At 38.5% G+C, this 19,264-nt stretch overlaps 1 protein-coding gene across 1 annotated transcript; it reads left to right on the forward strand.

The window, feature by feature from the left end:
- Positions 1 to 373: 373 nt before the first annotated feature.
- Positions 374 to 14,116, forward strand: IL21 (interleukin 21). The gene is made up of 5 exons (XM_072863414.1): positions 374 to 508; positions 635 to 670; positions 4,566 to 4,703; positions 5,138 to 5,215; positions 13,928 to 14,116. Exons 1-5 carry the CDS (start codon positions 374 to 376, stop codon positions 14,114 to 14,116), a joined length of 576 nt encoding a protein of 191 aa, XP_072719515.1.
- Positions 14,117 to 19,264: the final 5,148 nt, after the last annotated feature.

Raw genomic sequence — 19,264 nt, forward strand, 5'->3', positions numbered from 1 at the left:
CTAGGTCTGTGGTTTCTAAGTACCTACTTTTTACTACGTTCATTTCTTGACTCAAAGTGAAAATGGGAATTCACCCTTTTCTCTTTTTTTCCTGTCCAATGTGCAGATGGGGCATATTTTCATTCACTCCATCAATCCCTGCCCCCTACGCACAAACTTGCATACATGCACCTAGCCAGTGGAAAAGAAAAAAGGGTTACTCATTAATCCATTCTACAAAGCTTTCCAAACTGAAATGGGTGGGTTTTACATCTCCAGCAAGGAGCAATATATAGGTAGGTACGTAGCATACCTGAGCACAGCTCAAACTGAAGTGTTCATCTTGAATAGCACAACTTTGCTCCTGGCACATTTTAAAACAAAACTCATCAGTATGGAGAGGATGATTATTTTCTGTATGCTTTTCTTCTGTTCCAGTATGGCGCTGACTGCAGCTCCACAAAAAATAGCAAAATACAAACAGCTTCTCAAGACAATTAAACTGTTAGAAAGCACAGTGAAAGATAAGGTAAGCAAAGTATTTGTCATAATATTGAAATTATTTTCAAGCATTATGTATTGTTTAGAATATATCTTGTGAGGGATATCACTTTGAAATGTTAAACTTTTCTAACTTAGATTTGTTTCATTGTAGGATGTTGAATTGCTGCATACACCAGAAAACCCTGTGGTGAGACGGCTTTAACATTTCTTTCTAATTATATCAATTTGATTTTGTACTGGTTTATTCTATTGACAAATAGAAGATGCCTTCTTCTTCACATCTCTGACCTAGTACTCTTAATGCAAGCTAGACTGAATAAGAAAATACTTTCATCAAAGTTCCTTATTTCTGGATTTTTAATGGCAGAAGTGTTTATGTTATGTCATCTTAATTACTATTTTGCTATCATGTGTGTATTCTAACACACCCACAGATTCAAATTTGTATGTATTCCGTTTACTCAAGAAATGGTGCTAAGAGTGAGGATTAATACAAGACCCAGATGAGCAGGAGTGCTCTTGGGGTGCAGGTTTTGGGATGGAAGTGCCTCCAGTTGCCATGAGCTCCAGCTATGCTGGGACCATTGCTGAGCTGAACGCAAAGTGACCCCCCCTTTCCCTCCCACTGAAGCTAAATGCCAAGAGTGGCACTGTAAGGCCGTATTACATAGTGCTTCCTCTCATATGTAGTCTCACTGGTTTCTCTGAGACTATTTGTGTGCAAGGGCTGTGCTATCAACGGGAAGATAAAACTGCATTCTGCGAGTATTCTCTTTGGATTATAACTAGTTAAAATTACAAGAACAGGTCCCTGTGAATTCCTTTTTAATACAGATATTTATTTATACATTATTTAATGATGATATTTTGCGTGTTCCAAGGAACTCCTTGTATGTAGTAAATTACACCAGAGTCACAGAAAGTGTGTGCATACTCGCAAGTGGCAGGATGCAGGATTTACCGTGAAATTAAATGCTAATAATAGTAAAAACATGTCTCAAAAGCTTAGAAGGTAAATGCATCCTGCTTTCTTTTGATAATCCCCAAACAAAGGTCTAGAGCAACAAAGGTGTAGAGCTAGCCGTGGCTAATCTAATGTTATACTTCTGTTATCAGCTGTCTTAAATTTACCGGTAGTTTTGATTTTTGAGCCCTGACAACTATTTCAGAAAGCAAACAATTTTGATTGACGTCTAAAAATTATCATTATGCATAGTTTTTTGAAAAACGCCCAGAGCATAAAGCTATTTACTCAGGACTGTGAACTCTCTTGCAAAAAAACAAGAAGAAATGAAAAAAACTCACCTTGTTTCACACAGGTTTTGTTAGCCTCCTCCCAGGCTTTACAGTTGGGTGCATTTTTTACTTGCCAAAAACATATGGAAGCATGACCAAAACAGATACATTTCTTCTGGTTCATTGCTAGAAACAACTGCAGTGCAAACACCTAATGCACCCTAACTAATTGCTGGGTTTTTTTCATTAACACTCTTTCTAACTTGTGGTGTCAAAGTGAAAAGGACGAGATGATTAGCTGTCATTTTACTGCAGTGTTTGCTAACTACCTCTGAAACAAAGCCAATACAACTAGTGACTAATCGCTTAATCAGGTGGTTTTTTTTTTTCCCCCTCAAAAAACATGGTCACCTCAGGAAGGAAGACAACAGTTTATTTGCAGCTTAGGGCTTTACAGTCTGATTCTGGGAGGTCCCAAGTACCTCTGCTGAGAACTAGAGGAGACAGAGAATTCACATACTTAGAACGTACTAAGCTGATACAGGTTCAACTTCGGATGAAAAACTTAAAAAAACCAATTATTAGTGTGCTAATAGTAATTATCACCAGCAACCACATTAACAAACTTCTCATCCAGCAGGGTGAAATTTGCATTTACTGATTTGTCCAAATACTAAGATATGAATTAGTGTGCCAAAGCTGCACGCAGGGTGATTAGGTGCAATCATGCCCTAATGAAACTGGATTTCATAAAAAGTCTTTCATAAAACTGTATTACAAATATCAAAATATTGCTTCTATGATAACCTGCTTATGCCAGATTTACATTTGGCCTTGAATATTCAGGAAGAAGACTACCTTTTATAACATTCCAAATTCAGTGGTTTATCACTATTTGTTTTGATTTCTTTGAGGTTCCTATGAGTGGACTGAGTGTTAGCCCCAATTCAATCCCACACAATTTCCTTGTACACTCAACAATGAAAAATCTTTTTTTTTCTTTTTTTAAAAAGTGAGAAGTTTAAAAGCTCAGAGGACATCAACCGAAGGGAAAACATGCTGAGGCTGAAAAAGTAGTCTTAGGGCTGAAGTGATCCAAGACCAGAGGGAAAATAAGATCTATTGCTGGTGATTTGACATTGCAGCTGAAGCCAGTGACACAATGTTGATTTACATCGGATCAGCATCTAACCCCGCTGATCACTAATTCAGGAAGTGAAGGTTTTTCAGGCTAATCTGTAAAGTCAGTTTGAGTCAGATGCAGACTACTGCTGCAAATTGCCTCCAATACAAATATTTTACACATTTGCCTAGCCCCCCCCAGACATTACCAGTGGTCTAAGCTTTTTAATGCCTCTTCATCAAAGTGCTTAACCCATCGCAACATACTAAAACCCACAATCCTTGTGGTCCTCTGACTGTTGGCCTGCGTACAGCTAACTGTTAACTCAGCAAAAAAAAAAAAAAAAAGGCAGCATATATGAGAAATGCTGGTTTCTCAGCTCATCGCAGATGAGGCAAAAAATGTTTTCAGTTTCAGCTGGAAAATCAATCTCTTTAAAAACGAGTGTTTTTTTTCCAGTAAGCAAGACTGGTTACGGTAAGAAGCTTGAAACAAACATAAATGTGTGGTTTTTAAGGAAAATAAAATGTTATAACTAACCAATATAAAATGTTGCTATTAAAATTTGCTATAAGCAACATAGGTGAAGGTTGCCTTGTCCTTGCCAAAGCAGCAAACTGTAGTGGCATCTAATAAACCAGATGAGATTCAGCTTCGGTAGCAGTTAGTATGCAAAACAGGGATGATGGCTTTGGAGCCTTTCTAACATGCGTAATCAGCAGTTCTAAATGTTTCCTTCTTTGGAAAACAGAAGGCAAGTTAGAAACTGGCTTCAGTAAACACTGCTTTTCTTTCTCTGTTGACTATAGGTTAGTTTTGGTGATATTTTCCACAGTCGTGCACCTAGCGAAGGAGAACAGCCACTGCACAGGAAAGGAGATTCTGGAGAGCTTGTAGCCTGTTAGCATCAGTAAAACTAATATGCAGCTGCACCATGAAAGGAAAATGGCAGGTTGCTTTAATTCCAGAGAAGCAGCAGCAACAGAAAATTTGTATCATCAGAATAGATGGCTTCTTTTTCAAGCTAGATGCAGATGGTGCTTACTTTCCTTGACTTAGGTTTAACGTGCACCTGAATTTAAAGCAACACAGTAAGACAATTCAAGCCAGGAGCCTGGCTCCTTACCCTGTCTCTCATCCTCAATCCCTCTTTTCCCTTTAGTAAGGTAACTAACTTACTTCATCACCTTAATTTCCCATGCTATCAAGTGAGAACATTTCAGTAGTATTTGAAAATATGCAGTTCTACACCAATTCTAAGTATAATTATTACGTAGGTAATATTAGAAACGGCACAAAAATTAGGAAGAAAAAAGTATATTCCCACATGTAGCACTGAGGAACAGTCTAGAGTGATATTCATAATTTTTTAAAAAGAAAATACTCATACCCATGCTTGTGAAAACTTACTACTTGTAACATGATCTACTCTTCAGTAGCATTTTCTTTCAATTGCTGTCATGATTAATATCCAAGTGGACATTTGAGGCATTTATTTTATGAGGAAACACTTAAATAATTATCAAAGAACAGGCAGAGTAAAGGTTAAAGATCTCTTGAGTATCTAAAACTAACTTAAAAAAAAAAAGAAAAAAGAGTACAGTTGAATCTTCTCAATTAATATCCTGGATACTTACTTTTGCACATGGACCACAACCTAACACATGCAGGAACAAATGCTGCAACATTTGTTTTAAAACTGTTCCTTCTTTTCCTGCCCTAGGATGGATGCCTGTTCACAGCTGTGACCTGCTTCCAGAGCGGCACACTGAAATTACAACCAGAAAACAGCCAAGTAAATTCTACATTCACCCAAACCATTAAAACCTTGAAACGATTCACCCTCAGCAACCCTGGAAAGGTAGGATTTCCTCACAATGCTCCTAACTGTGATCATTGCTTCTTATTTTCTATAGCAGACACCACCTGCAACGGTGGAATTGCTGAAAGCAAACTTCTGGGAAAAACCGTTCTGCTTTTAATTACTTTGGAAATTAAAAATGTCCAATTTTCTGCACTTCTGGGAGAGGCATTCACTCTGATCCTGTCAGTCAATTGCATGTATGTACTTGGCAACCATGCGATGGGCCGGACAAAAAACAGGGATTACTGCAAAACATGTGAATGAAAGGTGTCGTTACTATATTCCTTCCCTTTCCGAAATAGCCTGTGTCTCAGCTTTTCCATTTGTAAAAGGCTTTGATTACAACCGTCTTGATTTTTCAGTAAGAAAGCTTGAAATATTAGTATTCTGATGCACTGTTTAGAAGTGGCATGATTTTCTTTATCTTCCAGTGTGACTCTTCATGTGAATCTTATGAGAAAAAAACCCCCAAAGAGTTTTTGAAGAGCTTTGCAAAACTAATCAAACAGGTAATCAGAGCTGATTCCTCCTGGGTGCTTTTTGACATTTTGCAAACAATTACAGATATCCTTATTTTACGCTATTTCTAACAATGCGTTGTTTTTACAGCTATTCAAGGACTAATATAGGACACACCAGAGCTGAAGGCTACTGAAAATCTACTATTAAAGCAGACACTATGTTATTTAAGACAACATGAAAAATGTAAATATTTTCCATTGCTACTATGCTGTGCTGTGTGTGTGGTAAGTGAAAGCTTCTCCCAAAATATTAAGGAGTCTGATTTGGATGGCTAGTGATCCTAGCCTCACCTTGCAGTGAAAATTAAATTGTAATTTCACAAAAGTAGGTTCTCTTAAGGGACTTAACTATCATGTTCTGCTGAACTAGAAATACATGAGATGGCTACTCCTGTATTTTTGCTTCGATCTTCAATGAACCTTATACAGAGATGTCTGAAACCTTTTAAAGAAAACAAACAAAAAAATTAGCAGAGGCTTTGAAGCCTCAAAAGGTATCTACTTGGACCGATTTCCTTATCTACAATAATACCACACACACAATTATTTATAAGTTCTTAGACTGTATCTTAGCTAACTATGGAAAAATATCCTGCATTTAACTGTCTTATAAATACTGGAAAAACATTTACAAATCATACTGTATGGCATGGATCTGACCTGTGTCCATCTTGAAGTTAATGGCACATTTGCCATGGGTTTCAATAGGGAGAGGAGTAACCCACATGCTCTAAGTGGAGATACAGGATTCTGTGGGGAAAAACACATTTCAGAAGATGGAGTTCCACCTAGGCTCCCTCAACTTAATGTGATAAATACAGCAGAGGCACGACTGGCTGGTATAGACCAGCCACTGCAAAAAGTCCAACAGATACAGTAACTGATGATTATTCAGAGCGAAGCAGCTCAAATGCATATTGCTCTTTCTCAGAAGACAATATTTCACACTCATATTCATGTACCATTAACACTATTCCTTCTCTCTACTCCTGATTCATTTTAACGGTTTAAGTTTTAATTGCAATTTTTTCTTTAAAAACTGCCAAGTTTTTTGTTATGTGGAAACCTGCCTGTACAGCTTCTCAATCCTGAATACTTTTGTGGAACTATGGCCAGAGATACCATTGAAACTTTTAAAAATAAAAGTGAGTATCATAGCACTTAAAACTAGTTTTCAGCAGCTTAATTATATACCACAATATTCTGCTTGCAATGGTTCTGTACCTCTAGACTCTTCCATCTGAGAAGTAATTGTTAATTTACCCCCAAACAGATATTAGCCCCACATGAGGAAACTGATCTTGGAAGAGAGCGTAAAGCCTTCCAGTAAAAATTAACCTTTCATCTAATTTTCTCTCTACTTAGTAGAAATGTTGTATAGAGAGGAAACTGGAAAACTACATCTAGTGTTACGATGGAAAATGACAAGCTTAGTTACCTCCAAAAATAATGAGGTAGTATTAAAAATATTTCCATTCCAGTTTCAGCCTAAAGGAAAACTAATACTAAAAGCTTTTTTGCCTCCACATTTTCGCTGTCCTGAAACGTGAACCTCCTCAAAAACCTGTGTCAGAGGAGGAAGGAAGATCCTCAGGGCAACAACAAACCAAGTTTCCACAGTGAATTCTACTTGTTTCTGGTGATGACCATTTTGATTTAGACCATATTTTTTTCTTTTTTTTGTTTTGTTTAAAAAACCGTTTTTCCTGTGAGTAATGTTCTATCTCATACCTCAACATTTCCACATTACTGCATGAGAATTAACATTCTAAACATGAACTACGACTCATGTAAGTAATGAAGCTACTAAGTTTCAAATGGTGTTCTGTGCCTTTTATCCCCGTTTCTCTGACTTTGCTACCCATGAAGTCCTTTCATCACCAATTGGTAAGCAATATGCAAACCTGCTGCTTGCAACGGCAAGGGATTTTAAAGTTACAGAAGTAGAGAAAGTCAGGGTAAAACTTAATTTCAGATTTGGATAAAAACAACTGGGAAAATAACAAAGCAAGTGCTGCAATCGCAGAGTACCTGCTGATGTTTCCACAATGTTAGACTTAAATTTTTACAAAGGAGTTTAATTGAATGCCTTTATCATGAACTAAGTGCTTTTTTTTGGTGAGTCCTGGAAGGCCAAACAATAAACCAGCACTTTTCATTCACTTCCATTTGCATGTGCAGAGTTCTGGGGAAAAGAGCTTTATTTTTGTACAAAGAATGTAGTATGTATTTTTTTGATTTGTAAATGTCTTTTCCAGTAATTTGCTAAGTGCATTCAAATCAATATCCTAAAAGAGCCTGTTGAAATTCTTGTGGTGCAGATGAAATGTGATTAGCATGCGCTAACAAAGAGAACATTGTACATTACGTATTTATTAGTAATTATTATAAAGCATTGAGAAGAAACTTTTGTACCTAGGATGGATATTTTATGACAGAAAAGCAATTTCCTACCAGAATGTCATAAGCTAACTAGTTACTCCTGCCTACACTGGAACAATTTCTGGGTTTTGTACACGAGGCAGCATGTAATGCAGTAAAAGTAATGTAGCTATTTCTGTTTAGTGACTTGCTCCACTGTTTTTAAACTATGGATCTTATCACACCAAGCATAGTGCTAAAGGGGTTTTTTTTTTGGTTGTTTTAAACATAATATACTCATTGGTTAATTGAGGCTATTTCTTGCACCTGCAGAACAACTTAATTCAAAACGCTCATCCATAGGATTAAAAAAAAAACTAGTGAGAAACTGTAACAAATGTAACTTAGAGGGTTAATTGTTCTGAGATCTTGCAGAAAACTGTATTTATTGGACAATCCAGTCCAGGTACATATGGGGAGTATTAATCACAAAATTATCGCAGCTGATTTTAGTTGACACCACACTTCAGGGCGCTGTCAGCGCAATCACTGTGGGCAGCTTTGTACACTTCAAATACGCTTTGACTTACACGACGCTGAGGCCTCGTGCCAACTCCTTGATTTGTCAGAGTTATGAAAGGTTGAGTGTATTATTCAGGGTGTGTTATTTGAATCCCAACTGAAGAACGGGAAATCAGTGAAGGACACATCAGTCTTCAAGAAGACATCATCTTGTTCTTCGACACTGTTCTCAGGAGAAAAAATGAAGATGCCCCAGGAGGAACTTGTGACCCTAGGAAGGACTAGTTATCACAATTCCAGATGTGTACACAATCTTGACTTATTTTTACTTGTAAGATGAACCCTCTTTGTACTAACTGCACTCTCTGCAGAAACAATGTATGTTTCGTTAACTGAATACATAGAGTAAGCCATAAAAGCTCATTACCTCCCAGGGAGGTTTTACAATATATTTATGATTTTAGTCATAAGTGCCCTTTGCAGGCACGTCAAGATGTGTTTTAGCATGATATATACAATTCTGTATAATATTTACTTTTCCTGAGAAGATTCTTTATTTTTATACCAATTGACTCATCTAATTTAATTATTTATTGCATTTCTGTGAATGGAATGTTCATACTAAGGACTATGTGGTCTGGTTTATTTATATGCCTGTGATATTAAATAATTTTAGCTAATACAATTTTCTCTTGTTCTTTTCTTTAAAAACTTCTGACTGTTCCTACCCTGACAAGTAGGGACCCATAAGATCCCTCAGTGAACTTTATTCTTTATTAGCCTACGCTGTCATAGATTTTGCCAGATCAGATCAGGGACATGGTATACAAAGTTTATCTTCCCCCTGTTCTTACATAACTGTTAAGAAGGGATCGTTAATTTTTTTATTGTTCCCATCTCATTTGAAAATCTTTCTTAAAATTGGCTTTTCAGGCTTAAAAAATTCCTTTTGGCAAACTCACAGCAGGTTCAATCACGTCACCTAGACTTCCTTAGACTGACATGAACAAAAATCAGTAACTTCATGTTTTGAGTCTACATAGAATAAAAAGTCAAACACTTGAAAACATAACTCTAGAAGTAACAATTATCCAGTCTGGTTTTCACTGTTCTCTCTCCTCATCTTACTTTTCTCTTGCTTTGAAATGTCAATCCTTTTTCCCATCTGTCCTGGTTTCAGCTGGGATAGAATTAATTTTCTTCCTAGTAGCTGGTATAGTGCTGTGTTTTGGATTTAGTATGAGAATAATGTGATAACACACTGATGGTTTAGTTGTTGCTAAGCAGTGCTTACACTGGTCAAGGACTTCTCAGCTTCCCATGGTCTGACAGGTGCACAAGAAGCTGGGAAGGGGCACAGCCAGGACAGCTGACCCCAACTGGCCAAAGGGACATTCCATACCATACACTGTCATGCTCAGTATAGAAACTGGGGGGAGTTGGCCAGGGAGCAGCGACCGCTGCGCGGGGACGGGACGGGCATCGGTCAGCAGTGGTGAGCAATTGCATTGTGCATCACTTGTTTTGTACATTCTTTTATCATTATTATTTTCTCTTCCTCTGCTGTCTGATTAAACTGTCTGTATCTCGACCCACGGGTTTTACTTTTTTTTTTCCCCAATTCTCTCCCCCATCCCACCAGGGCAGGGAGAGGGTGAGCGAGTGGCTGTGTGGTGCCTAGTTGCCGACTGGAATTAAACCACGACACCATCCCAATTTGACAGGATGTGTTGAAGTTCTCAAAAAATGAGTATTTTTAGCTATTATAATTTATAAGGGTGGCTATGTTTTATCTTTTATAAAGTGCCTTTTCCCTAAAATGTAACAAAAATGGATTTGTTCCAACAAAGCTCTAACAAAAACAAAGACTAAACAGTTGAAAAGCTATTCCTTCCCTTTTCACCTGTTCAGAAAACACTGACTCAAATAGTATCTCCTTCCATTGTTTCCTGTCATCACACATCTGCATTTGTTGGGCCTGATTTTCTTTAAAAAAAAAAAAGAAAAAAGCAAGCCTTCAGAAATAAATAAAAACAAATAAGAAGTGTCATAAAACATTGGAGACTTCAGGCATAAACTGCTCCTACATCCAGGACAGAGGCTCATGTGCAGGACAATGCTGCCACGATCTCTCTCCTAGAAGACAAGCAGTCCTGCTCTGCCCAGTAGGTATTTTCCTCTCAAAGAAAGAGCCAGCAGACTGACTCCCAATGAGCTGGATGTGCCAGTTGCCTCCTCTTGGCTCCCAAATAATTCAGTGGTGGTGGACACCTGAATTTGCAGCCTATATCACCCTGTAAAAGCGTTTGGAGGGAAGAGCAAAAGGATAGGGTCTAATCCAAGCAATCCCTCCCACCTTTGCGCGCAAGAAACCAGTGGAAGTCAGGTATGCTGGGATTCACCCAGAGTTAACTATTAGGCAAATCTGAGCCATCTGTCCACTCAATGAAGAGAAGCAGACATACTCAGGAACAAGTCATCCCACTCCAAACTAGCTATGCAATATAGGCGACTAGGAAAAACCACAGGGAATAGTTCTCACTCAGATAACTACATATTTGATGCCTATTATTAGATATGATTAATCTCACTCAAACTACCTAGGATTTAGATGCAAGCCAAGATGTTCAGAATACTGTCTGTGGCTGATGCAGTGTCTCCAGGTGCATATTTGCACACTATAGCCTCTCTTTCCTGGTATAACATTTAATTTTGTACATATACACTGCTTTTATTTCTTACTTGCATCTCTCAGTATTCCCACCTACAGTTACAATCACATTAGGAAATACAGGAAAGAAAATATTTGGAGCAGACATTTCCTTGCTTTTAAAGTCTACGGAAAATGAAAAATAAATACAGATTAAATATGTAAGTATGATTTCAAAAATATTGTTAGGGGCTGATCTAACAGTGTCTCTGCTGTGGGCAACTGATAGCGTGTAAGTACTTGAGACACTTTATTGTGGGAAGCAAATAGACCCTGAAGCCCTGTGGCCAGGCAACTTTGTCTTCCTAAGTACATTGTTTATTGTCTCCAATTATAATGCTACAGACCTCATAGAATCTGAAACAGAGTGCACAGAAGCTTTAACAGAAGGCTTTAGGCTTCTGGTACATTCAAAAGTATTTGCTAGAGCACAGTGGATATGTTGTGCATTGTATGGATATGTGCTGGTGCAACAGAGAACAACAAAGCCTCCCAAACTGAAGACAATTGTGCTAACACTAGAATAACTCAACTATTTACCTCTGCTGAGAAGTCTAGGCACAATTTTGCCCAAATTGACCTAGATATCTGTGCGCTGACACTGCTGTGTAGATGTAAAAGAACTCCCTTTCAGAGCTGGAACATCTCAAATATGTTGGTTTGTACTGCACAGAAATGCCATGCTCTTTCTCTCAATAAGGTTGTTTTTACACTCCCTGCATATAGTCCCAACAGCTGTGGGGGCGGGGAACAAAACAAAACTGTCCTACAGTGTTCTTGCTTTGTACTTGTGCTGATGATCCATGTTGTAAAAGGAGTAAAAGGTGAAAGAGAACATAGCCTATTCAAACATCATCTTTGTCCAGGCTCATGATCTGAATTGCTGTACTGCCACCTGCTGACAATTGTATGGTAATTCAAATAAAAACATAGGTAAGCTGAAAAAAAAATCACTCATGACAGTATGCTTTGAGATACACTACAGAGATAATAACAACGAAGTTCTTTACTTCCCATTTAGTTTTCCCTTCTCCCGCTTACACAGCTGAAGATTTACTAGTATTTTATTGTCCGATTGTGTTACTACTGTAAATTATGAAGTGTATGTTTAAAAAGTCCGGAACAAAGGCACCTGAAAAATTACTCAAAAAAGTTTCTATTTTCTAGGCTTCAGAGATGTTAAGAACCCAAAAGATGGGGCATTACTCATACAGAATAATCTGTTTATTTCTGATGGAAGCTTTGTTTCTCTGTTCTCGTATCTCACGTTTCTACCTATTTCACAGGATGCCATCACTTCAGCATCTTTCTTGCATACCTGTTCCACCTTGAACAGACTGAAATATCAGTGACAACTTAGGGAGGATGAAGGGTTTACATGGTAGCTAAAACTTCTGAAGGAATTAGAAAGGATGAAGATTGAAAGTATGGCAATATGGAGTCACTCAGAAAATTGAAAGTTAAAGTTAAGATAACACAAATCACCTTAAATCATGAATATGCACAGGTCAAAGCATACTACCTATAAACACATGTTCTGAAGCTATGTTAAGGTCTCTCTATTTTCTTTTGGACAAGAGCTGGGTACTGGGTTTGATACAGTTTAGCTTCTGTACACTGATTTCACATCATTAGCTGGCTTATTTTTCCAAAGAATCACCTTCAAAATAGAATTGGATCAAACCTGGCTCACAGGTCATGCCACTTGCTGTTTATCCTGATATTGGCTTGTAGCTCCAAGAAGCAAAGCAGTTCGCAGTGAAGCTGACAAGGATAGCGGCTACTTGCAGCATTGTCCTTGGGCAGTAACCCTCCCAGGTATAACAAAATACCTGCAACAATAATCTTTAACGAATACCTCCAAAACTTTTTCTGAAGCAACGCTGATTACAATAGAGATTTATATGCTATGGCAAGAGAATACAGATCGAGTCCTCAAAACTCATTGCTGGTACCAACTTGCCAATAGATAACAATTTATCTGTACATTTTCAACTGAGGTCATCCAGAACATCTCTCTGTATCATCTGTATATGGAACTTAAGACAATCCTCCTAAGTCAGGGACTTGATAAGGTATGCAGTGAATACACTCCCTGTTCTTATTGCTGTCATTAGAAGGGAGTAAGATTCCTACTTCTAAATGTACATAAACACCAAATATTCACCATACCCTGCCTTTAGGCACCTTGCCATCTTTATGTCCAGCAACCTTCCCTTTGATTGTTCGCTCAACTACATCAACTACAATAGCAGTGATGTTTACTGTTCTCTATTCTTAATTCCTAACATTTAACTTGCTTTTCTGACTGCTCCCAAGCCACAAGTTGACAATTTCGTGTAAGTATCAGGTTACCTGAAAGTGCCACTCGTGTGGTTATGTACAACTTGGAGCCCACTGTTTTACATGTAAAGATAGGATTTCCCCTGCACAGACACATAGACATGTCTCTACCTCTATCAACACTGAATTTCACCATTCTTTTGCCCGGTCTTGAAAGGATTTTCCAGAACTTCTTATGCTCTGCCCTTATCCTCACTGCCCTACCATTAGCAAACCTTCCCAAGATAATCTCTATTACAAGAATTGCATTACAATTTTGTCTTCTGTTTGTTATCTTTCAACCAATTAGCTTCCCATGCAATGACCTTCCTTTTAAGTCTACTGATGCCTAGTATCCTTCAGGGAGGATACTTTTTGAAATCCATACGTTTTTTGAAATCCACATGACTAGGGAAGCCAAATCACCTTTATCCATATGACTGTTAATCCTTTCAACTTTGTACTGCAGGATACCGCGGTACAAATATTGCAGGATTTGTACTGCAGTACAACTTTGTACTGCAGGATACTGCAGTACAAAAACACTTTGCAAGGCAGGATTTTTCTCTCCAAAAGCCGTAGTGACTCTTCTTAAGCAGATTACATTTACTCAGGTACCCACTCATTCATTTTTTTTTTTCTCGTAATGTCTGCTAGCTTTCACAGTTTCCTAGACTCCCTGTGGAACCTCTTCAAAACGTTGGCTTCCCCATTCATCGCCACCCAGTTCTCAGCTATCATGGCGGTTTAGAGTGAGAGGTTACATGCCCCACTTAGCAATTCAGCTATTTCAGAACTCCTGGGCAAATATCGTCAGTGGCCTGCCACTGTTTGTTTTAAAACGTTGTTCCACAGACTTTTTAGCCACTTCAGTTCCCGAGAGATCTGTTGATGGTTTCCTCATGAAGAAAGTTGCCAACATTCTCACTTTATTCCAAACTGAACTTTGTAGTTTCTTCTACACAAATAATTAATTAGCTTGCCTTTGACAGTCTTATTCTTTTTCATCAGTCCTGTCATAGTTGATCATCATCTTACAAACACTCTTGGAGCATTTCTTGCTCCTACGTTTAGAAGAAGATTTAGTATTAATTTTTGCTAGATGTTACCTCAAACTCTTTTTTAGCCCATCTTTTATTTATTAATTTTTGACACTGTATCTGGCAGTTTATCATCCTATTTTCTTCATTTGAGTACATCACCAGTTTTCTGAAGGATATCAGCAGCCTCCCTTACCACGCCAGGTTGCCTCTTTAGCTTCTCCTTTCCCTTTGCAAGAGGCTGTACAAATGGATGTTGTGTTCAAGTTCCCCTTCATTAACTGTCCAACAACCTATCAGGATTTCTCCTGCCCCTTTTAGTTTCTTTGTGAAGAGATTTCTCATTTTTCTCTCTTTTCACCTTTTGAAGATGACCTTATCCTTAAACCTCTCTCCCTTACTCTTTCCTGTCCCCTCTCCATGCCCATCCTTGACTCTCCATCTTTCTTCTTCCCATTCTTCTAATTTCCCACATTGGTTCTCCAACTCCAATTCACTTTCCTCCTTCTGTTATGCTTCCTCCAATTTCCTTTCTGTTTTCAAGGATTTTCAGACACTTACATGGTACATAAACATCAGCTGTGCAATTCCATTAAAATGAAAAAACAGTTGAACATAACTTTATAAGGGCCACTACACAGTAGCATTAAACCTCTTACTCATCACAACTGCTGTTTATCAACCGGTGCAAATTTACACAAGAAAAAGATGGCTCACGAATTCATGGCAGCCTCTCTAGGCTGAATATCAAAGGATCATCCATGGGAGAACATCCTTACAACAAGGAAGTCAGAAAGATTTTCATTTTTAAGCCACAGAAGTGAAGGGACCACTGACGAACCAGATGTAATGGAATGATACAGTACGTTCCATATCAAGCTTATCACAACAGATCAAACAAATGCTTTAACACTGTGACAGAGCAGCGCTCTCCATCCTCCCTTAAAACCTTAAAACAAATGTAGAGACAATGAATGAAAAAGGTGTCAAGGCCAGAGCCAGTTTATATTAAGACAGGGGCTGAAGGGAAAACAGTATCTGCAGGGAGTGAAATACAGAAAAACGTGTGAGGTTGGCACACCAAATCTAGCATTTCATTAAATCAAGAAGCAACTTCAAACTTACGACTGCCTTTATGGATGGCAAGTAAACACACCGATGTAAAGATGACATCGTAGCACAAGAGGGCAGCAGGCAGCTGAGAAAGGAAAAGAGACCTTCTCCCCCTCATCCTCCCTGCCCCAGCTTTTAAAAAAATTAATCTCACCAACCCTCAAATGTAGAGAAATAACGTTGGAAAAGGTAACTTTACTCAAAAGAGCTACAATGCTCTCATTTCTGAGAAAGAATTAATAATCATAAAGTTGACTTTCTCAATACAAACTAAGATACTTTAGGGTTCGGTGAACTCCTCCTTAGCAGGAAAATCCAACATTTACCTGACAATGGCTCAAACTCAGATAAACAGATCTGATCAGTCCTGAAGATAATTTTCTTTAAGACGACAATGTCTGCACAGACACTAGTAATTCTGATAGGTTAAAAACAGGGACAAGGAAGAATGTTAGAAAAAAAGAGAAAACATTGTTTTATGCATCAGGTGTCTATAAAGCCTACTATCATTGTGTTTGAGGACCTCATAAATAATCTCATCACTGTTGTTATTATTCCCTACTTTACTAGCGGGGAAATAAGTCAGGCACAAAGTAATTAGATGGCTTTCCCAAAGCTTTAGATGAACTCTGTATCAGAGGCATAGAGTGAAGCAAACTGATGCTAATGAATTCAGTCTGGCACCTTTACCAGACGTGTATGAAGACACACAAGCATGACATCCAGCATGCATGCACCCATCCTCCTAACAGCTCACCTCGTATCTTATGAACGCTGTTCACAAGGGCATGAGACACCTCATTCAGACAAGGTACACTTGCTAACGCTGAGGCCAATTTTAAATTCCGTATCTGTAAGGAAGTAAGCTGGAAGCTTCTACCATCTTTGCCCCCTCCCACACATTTAATCTCCCTCTTCAAGGCTGCTTAAGAAATGGAGTATATAAAGACACCAGTGAATCAAGTCAACACAGCAGGAACATCTGGCTTACTTGCTGGTACATTAAAAGCAACATCAGAAAAACTAAAGGCTCTTTGCCTGGGTTCTGTGAGCAAAGAACACATGGGAAACCCAAAACACCCATCACAATTTACTCTGCCACTCAAACATACTCTGTGATAAGACTTAACATTTTTGCAATGTGGCAGGTCGGTTTTTGGGGATTTTTTGAGTTCATTTTGTGGAAAACTGGTATTTTTAAGCAAAAATACCTTGACATCAAATTTACTTGAACTGAAAATAGGCATAAACCTACCTATGAAGTCCTAAAGGAGTTTGTTGGTGGTTCCATGTTGTGTTCTCTTTTACAGGCACAGTTCAAATGCCATCTACTTAGTAATTTGTTTCTTCTTCCTATATTAATTTCTTTCCCAATCTTAATTTACTCCTTTCTCATTCATTCTTTCACTCTCTTTTTCTTCTACTCTCCTTCTCTCCTTTAGATAAAGCCAGTTTAATGGTGCATGACATTTACAACTCTTTTGCATTAACACCATACAGGACAAAGCACTGGCAAATCTTGCCTCACCTTATGTCACAGATCCTTTAATACTCAGCAACGCACTAAAATTATTCCCAGTTGCCACTCTACTCTGCTTCTATAAAAGGTTGAAAATGGCACGTTACCAGTACATAAAACCTTTGCTGTTGGGATACAGAGCATCTAGGAAGAATCCCTATCATTGCTAGCTTCTCAGCTAAATACAGCCTGTTAAAATGGCAAAAGCCATTCATACTTTGGAATCTACTGGTGAAAGCTCAGAAACATCAATGCCACACTGTACCATTAGGAGAAGTATCACTTGAAAACAAATATACACATAAATTACAAATAACAAGCAGAAAAATTTACAGGCTCTTTGCTATCCCTGGAAGAATTTAACTTCCCTTCTCACAGTTTCTAACACAATTTCTCTCTGATAGCAATTATGAGTGCCAGCACAAAGAAAGGGCTAATTTTTGCAAGGAAACAGCTGGCCCACAGTCAGTCCAGAGCTAGAAGATAAGGCAGAGAGCCGATGGAGCAGGAAGAGAAAGGAGGGTTCAGTAGTGAGCACGCCTTCCTCGGAGTCATCACTAAACCTGCCCTCTGAGGGGCTCGGTGCTGCAGTGGCCACCCTTCCCATGGCACGGAGTGCTGCTGCTCTCCTGGCCGTGGAGCAGTCAGCCCATTTCTGAAATACTAACCTAGTATCTGCAGCTGAACGATACTTCTGAGCATTCCTTATCAGCTTACTGCCTCCCTTCTTAGTGGACACATTTTTGCTTCAATTCTCAGTCTGTTCAGCATGAGACAGCTGCTACATTCTACTCCCCCCCTAGTTTTTTCAGTCCCTACCTTTACAGGAATATTGTTGGACAAATGCACATGATTAAGTTTTGTTTGGCGAGACTAGCTTCAGAAATTCTTCTTCCTTTCCCCATCTTCATCCACTCTTTCAACTCGCTCAATCGCAACCATTCAGTCTTGTCTTAGCTGGGCAAGTATAACCGCAACTGCTCTTCAAACCTGAAATGATTCAAGTTAAAAACAGCCTTGGCCTTCTCTGGCAAAAATATTGGGGGGGTGGGGTTTTTTTTTTTGGTTTTTTTTTTGTTTTTTTTTTTTAACTGATTCTTTCCATATTCTGGTTTACACCATGGCCTTACAAAGAGCTGAACAAACACCAGGTAACAACCTGACCTGGCAGTAAGAATTTTTATGGCACTGAAGAATGAAGTACTGAGTACCTATTGCCTCAAGATCCTTTTCCACCTCTGTTTCACTGGGGCATGGCTGGCTTCAACCATTCCCACTTCTGCTGCCTACCAGCCCCCAACAATGCATTTTTTTGCATTGCACAGACACAGACAAGAACCTCACCTGGATTTCTTAATGAATGATTAACCAATAACTGCCTTTAAAACATGTCCTCCTTAAGCATGAATGTTCTGCATCATAAGAATTTCCTCAAAAAGATGTTGTACAAGGCAAACTCAGAAGTAGACTGGGCTGGGAACTTTTCAGTGAAAAGTTTTTCCACTGGAGGATAACAATTTGTTGAAACTGAAACTTTTCAACTTTCACTGAAACAGTCTGACAAAACTTTAAACAAAAAACATTTCTCACGTCCAGAATGGAATTTCTATTAAAAACAAGAGCATGTGCACAAAAGCAGAGCAGACAGCAGGTTTCTGGAATGGGCATTCACCAGGGAAGTGACTGCTGGAGTTGGAGTCCAATCCCTGCTCCGCTTGATTTGGATTCTCCATTTAGATGTGCTCCACCAAGATGTCAGAGCAGGTGCCTACTCAACAGACTATTGACTGCTATAGATCAATCTCTCTCTTTCTTGAGTATTTTTTACTAAAACAGTTGAAAGTTTTCCACATCGTTTCAGTGTGACACAGGGAAAAAAGGTCAAAATTGAAAAAATGACACTTCTGTGAGATTGGAAAATATTTTCTAGCTAGTTCTATCTGGTTCTCACAAGATTTATCTCAGTGTTTGAGGCAATTCTCTGACAAATTTCCCAGTCTGATGCATATGCCTTATTCAGCCTTTAAGTGAAATTCAGTGGGCAGCACAGTGATGAAGGTCAGATGAAGAGCAGCAGAGGTATACAGCAAACAGTAAATCCCTTTATGGAATAAAAGAAACTGTAGGTTGAAAACTCAATGGAAGAAGAAAAATGGATACTAATCTAATTTCAAACTTCTCCCTCTATGAAAGTTTCTGTATGAGTACTGATCCATCAATAACCCATTTCACAACCAAAAGCACCCAAGGTGTTTTCCCAGCCCCCACAGATCTCCTTATTTTCCACCAAGACAAAGCACCAACACAACTAATTCACTTCAGTGAAATTGCTCTGCACCAACAGTCAGATATGAGCAGTCACATGACTTTGGATAACTCATGCTCAGTTTTTCAGTTAAAGGAATGATGACTTATGCTTTAAAATATATGACAAACATATTTTAAACTCC

The sequence above is a fragment of the Ciconia boyciana genome, chromosome 5 (assembly GCF_034638445.1).
Source record: "Ciconia boyciana chromosome 5, ASM3463844v1, whole genome shotgun sequence".
Classification (NCBI taxonomy): Eukaryota; Metazoa; Chordata; class Aves; order Ciconiiformes; family Ciconiidae; genus Ciconia; species Ciconia boyciana.

Coding starts and splice junctions, on each gene's coding strand:
- IL21 (XM_072863414.1), top strand. CDS start 374: ATGGAGAGGATGATTATTTTCTGTATGCTTTTCTTCTGTTCCAGTATG. Junction 671..4,565: donor ATACACCAGAAAACCCTGTG/GTGAGACGGCTT, acceptor TTCCTGCCCTAG/GATGGATGCCTGTTCACAGC. Junction 4,704..5,137: donor CCCTCAGCAACCCTGGAAAG/GTAGGATTTCCT, acceptor TTTATCTTCCAG/TGTGACTCTTCATGTGAATC.